Source organism: Acanthisitta chloris, unplaced genomic scaffold, assembly GCF_000695815.1.
Source record: "Acanthisitta chloris isolate BGI_N310 unplaced genomic scaffold, ASM69581v1 scaffold18682, whole genome shotgun sequence".
Taxonomy (NCBI): domain Eukaryota; kingdom Metazoa; phylum Chordata; class Aves; order Passeriformes; family Acanthisittidae; genus Acanthisitta; species Acanthisitta chloris.
The window spans coordinates 32833-37347 of NW_008660102.1; the positions used below are offsets into that span (position 1 = coordinate 32833).

The following is a 4515-nucleotide window of genomic DNA, read 5'->3' on the forward strand; positions in this document are numbered from 1 at the left end:
CAGTACAGGCATCCCAGCCTACAAACAACAGGGCTGAGGAAGTGCATCCAGTCTGCTGCAGCCATAACCGACACAGAACCATGGCTGGGTATAAGTAAAAATTTGTTGTCAATCATTTTAAGAGGAGGTTTCTTTGGGATACAACCTCTTTACTGACCATTATCCTTGAACTAAACTGAATATATAATTTCATTCCCAACATCACACAGAAAACAGCCCTAAAACATATTTTTCATTCCCCCAAGGGGACAATAATGAACTGGACAAATACATCAAATGCAAACTGTACTACATCATTATTACAAACATTAAACTCTTTAATCCCAAATCTAACTGCCCAGAGGATAAACATGCAACAGGGAATCATTCCTGTGGGAGACACTCACGCCAGCACATTTTCTTCCTTGCTAAGACGAGCAGTAAGAGCACTCAGTGCTTCCTGGGATGCTAAAGGAAGGCCAAAGCCACTCAGGGCACCAACAGCATGGAAGATCTGAGTGACTGAGGAATCCTCACTGACAGCTGCAAGCAGCAGCTCCCTGGTCTCATTTGAAATGGTGACCTGAGGAAGAACACAGGGAACACAGTGACTCACACTTGAAAAAACACAGCCCATCACTGCTGATTCCTTCCTGGAGCAACACACTTGACTGGTGAGCTACTAAAAGCTTTTGCCAAAAATCCCTTCATCATTCATTACCTTTTAGTTTAATTAATTAAATCCCCAAGTTTTGCTGTCAACTATCAATTAGGATAATCCATGATTCAGATTTATCCTGGTAACCTGCTACTGCCTTTCCTCTGGCATCACATCACTGTGCAGCAGCCAGTGGTGCTGGTGACAAGCAGGGCTTGGATAACTCCCCCCAGCCCAGCAAGGGTGGTCTGCACTTGTATCTATGCAGTGTTCCAGCACAAGGGTTCACATCCAAACAGCTTGTCATCCACCCAAAGAGTTTCTAATTGACACAGGTCCTGAGAATTCCAATAAAATGCGCTGCCTTTTTTCTTAGCCACCAGTGTTAAATCAAAAAACATCCCCTTGGAATTACTCTGGACCAAATACTTGTGTTGTATCCTTACACTCTGCCTTGTAGAGCACTCCCAGGCCCTTCATAGTTATTTACCTAAGGCACAACAGAGTACTATCCACTAAAACCAAGTACAAGTTAGGCATAAAACAAAACCATGAAGAATATCAAGGCAAATACTTCTGTGTTAATATCTGCCTGCAGAGCTCAGGGCTCCACACTCACCTCACAGCCAGACAGGGCCCGGATGGACTGGGCAGCATAGAACAAGGATTCAACATTGCTGGAGTCCACGTGGGATTTGATGAATTTACATGCAGCCTGGGAAGGAACAGAAGTCAACTTAAAGCAACAGTTGTGACTAAATCTACTGGGAGGAGATTTAAATGATACTCCAAGACAATTTCACATACATTGCTGTGCGTTTTTACACCCCACAGATCCTACTCTGCCACGTGCTGCACAGGAAGGTTGGTTCCTGCTAAAAGATATAAGTGATTTTCACATAAACTCTACTGCAACCACAACCTGAACCTAAATTGAGCATAATTCTAAAACTGATCAAAACAAGAAGTCCCGCAGGTATATTTAGTAGGGAAAATCTTCCAGGATAGAGAACAGATGAACAGAATTCTGTGGGTGAGTTTCCTTCCCAGCTCATCTCACACAACCATTTACAGATGCAGAATATTGAATTCCAAAGTGTACAGACTGGACTGAGCAGGTACAGCATGGGGGTCAGCAATGAGACTGCTCCTTAATCTGTAGCTTGTTAAACTGCTTATTACTGACAGTTGGATCATTCACATTCCATTTCAACCAGAAAATAACAGAATTTAACTGATCACCCATTAATCCCTGAGGTTTGAGTATGTGGAGCATAGGCCTTTACAAGCAGGACAAGGTTTCATTATCTAAGAGTACTGATATTTCTAGACTTGCCCTTGGTCAAGGAGGACTGGGTAAGAGACTAGTCCAACCTGACACTCACAGATCCATGGGCTCTGATGGGATGCACCTACAAGTGCTGTGGGAGATGGCAGGTGTTACTGCTAAGCCACTCTCCATCACCTTTGGAAGATCCTGGAGAACAGGAGAGGTCCTGAGGACTGGAGGAAAGCCAATGTCACTCCAGTTTTTAAATAGGGTAAGGAGGAGGACCCCAGGAACTACAGGCCAGCCAGGCTCACCTCCACCCCTGGAAAGGTGATGGAACAGCTCATCCTGGTTCTAAGCACATGGGAGAAAAGAAGGTTATCAGGAGTAGTCAGCACGGATTCACCAAGGTGAAGTCATGCCTGACCAATGTGTTAGCCTTCCAGGAAGTGACCTGATGGAAAGCAACTCTGAGGAGAAGGACCTGGGGGTCCTGATGGACAAGCTGTCCCTCAGCCAGGAGTGTGCCCTGGGGAACTAGAAGGCCAGTGGGATCCTGGGGTGCATTGGGGAGAGCACTGCACATCTAGAGGGGTGATCCTGCCCTTGTACTCTGTCCTGGTGAGGTACATCTGGAGGCTGTGATTAGTGCTGGGCTCCTCAGGACAAGAAAAATAAGGAGCTCCTGGAGCAAGTCCAGTGGAGGTGATGAGAGGACTGAAGCATCTCTCTTGTGGTGAAAAGCTGAGGAAGCTGAGGCTGCTCAGCCTGGAGGAGGTCTTATCATGCACACAGATACCTGAAGGGTGGGTGTCAAGAGGATGGGGACAGACTCCTCAGCGGTGCCCAACTAGAGGATAAGGGGCAACAGGCACACACTGAAACATTCCATTTGAATATGAGGAAAAGCATTTCCTTTGAGGGTTAATGGCACAGGCTGCCCAGAAAGGCTGTGGAGTCTTCCCTGGAGACAAAATCCATCTGCACATGAACCTGTGCAACGTGCTGGAGGTGAAACTGTTTTAGCAGTGGGGCTGGACTAGGTGATCCCATCTCCAGTGGTCCCTTTCAGCCTCAACCAGCCTATGATTCCATGATATATGTTCAAGTCTTAAAACTACCTATTATTTTTACTACCTCTACCTTTGAAATAGCCTCATCCTGTGAACAGGTACTGTCCAAAAAAACCATCACAGACCTCAGGGAACACATCAATAATCACTGACTACTTGCAGAAGCAAAGTCTGTGCTGTCACTGCCAAGCCAGGCACTAACAAAACCCCAACCACAGCGACACAACGGAAAGCAGCAAGCCCCAGTGCAGCCCACAGGACCAGTAACCAGCCACAGCAAGGTGTGCAATGAACTGAACCACAACATGTCCAGGAGTCTCAGAGCTAAGGGTTTATGGTGTAAATGTGCAACACTCAAAGAGGAACTAAGACCAACTGGTTTAGAACCTCTGTATTAGATAAATTTATGAGGAAAGAACAAACTTGCACCTACAGCTTACATGCCCAGGTAAGCATTTCTGTGCATGTGAGCAGGTGTGCCTGTGAGGAGAGTGTTACAAGGACAACCTGCAACACTTACACAGGAAATGCTTAAGGACATAACACAGAAAGCATTACAGAATCATGGAATTTTATGGGTTGGAATGGACCTTACAGATCATCTAGTCCCAACCCCCTGCCCAGGGCAGGAACACCTCCTACCAGACCAGGCTGCTCAAGGCTTCAACCTGGCTTTGAACATCCACTACCTCCCTGGGAAACCTGTGCCAGTGGCACTCTCACAGTGAAAACGTTTTTCCTAATATCTAGTCTAAACTTCTCCTCCTTCAATTTGAACCCGTTACCCCTTGTCCTATCACTGCAGCTCCTAACAAAGAGTCCCTCTCCGACTCCACTGTAGCTGCCTCAGATACTGATAGGCTACTATGAGGTCTCCACACATCCTTCTCTTCTCCAGGCTGAACAGCTCCAGGTTCCCCAGCCTGGAGATGCTCCAGTTCTCTTATCAACTTTGTGGGCTCCTCTGGACTTGCTCCAACAGCTCCTCATCCTTCTTGTGTTGAGGTACTTTTTTATATATATATATTTGTAAAATGTTGACACCACAAGCCTTTGTAGTGTCTACACTCAAGGGATCATGTTTTATATACAAACCCAGCAGGATCTTGTGACCTGGCTGAATTCAGTGCTTGAATCAAAACACATCAATGACAGCTCTGTTTAATGGGAGAGTACAGCAAATGTGCCACGGGCAGAGAACTCCTTAACAAGACAGTTAAACAAACTGATATGCACAGCAACATCACAACACAAGCAGCCCTGGAGCCACTACTCAGAGGCAGCAAGTGTGAGCCAACCGGTGGCACTTACAATGAGGCAATTTATCCAAACAACACATGAAAGTGTCAGTGGTTACCAGTGATTTGCTCTGACACTTGCTAAGGACATTTACATTTCCCTTATGGTTCATACAGAGCTCGACAGTTAATCTCATCACACCTCGACGTTCCCTGCTGCAGCTACTGAGCTCAGCACAGAGCTCGGCGTCCCCGGGGAGCAACAGCCCCAGGCTTGCCCGCTCACCTTTTCGTCCG

At 46.4% G+C, this 4515-nt stretch overlaps 1 protein-coding gene across 1 annotated transcript in view; it reads right to left on the bottom strand.

Moving 5' to 3' along the window:
• Window positions 1–1352, bottom strand: part of RPN2 (ribophorin II) — a gene marked incomplete at its 5' end in the record, with an annotated part of 16407 nt that extends 15055 nt beyond the window's left edge. Inside the window, 2 exons of the mRNA XM_009069698.1 lie at window positions 387–562; window positions 1257–1352. Coding sequence (XP_009067946.1) covers window positions 387–562; window positions 1257–1352 — 272 coding nt within the window. The remainder of the gene's footprint in view (window positions 1–386; window positions 563–1256) is intronic.
• Window positions 1353–4515: the final 3163 nt, after the last annotated feature.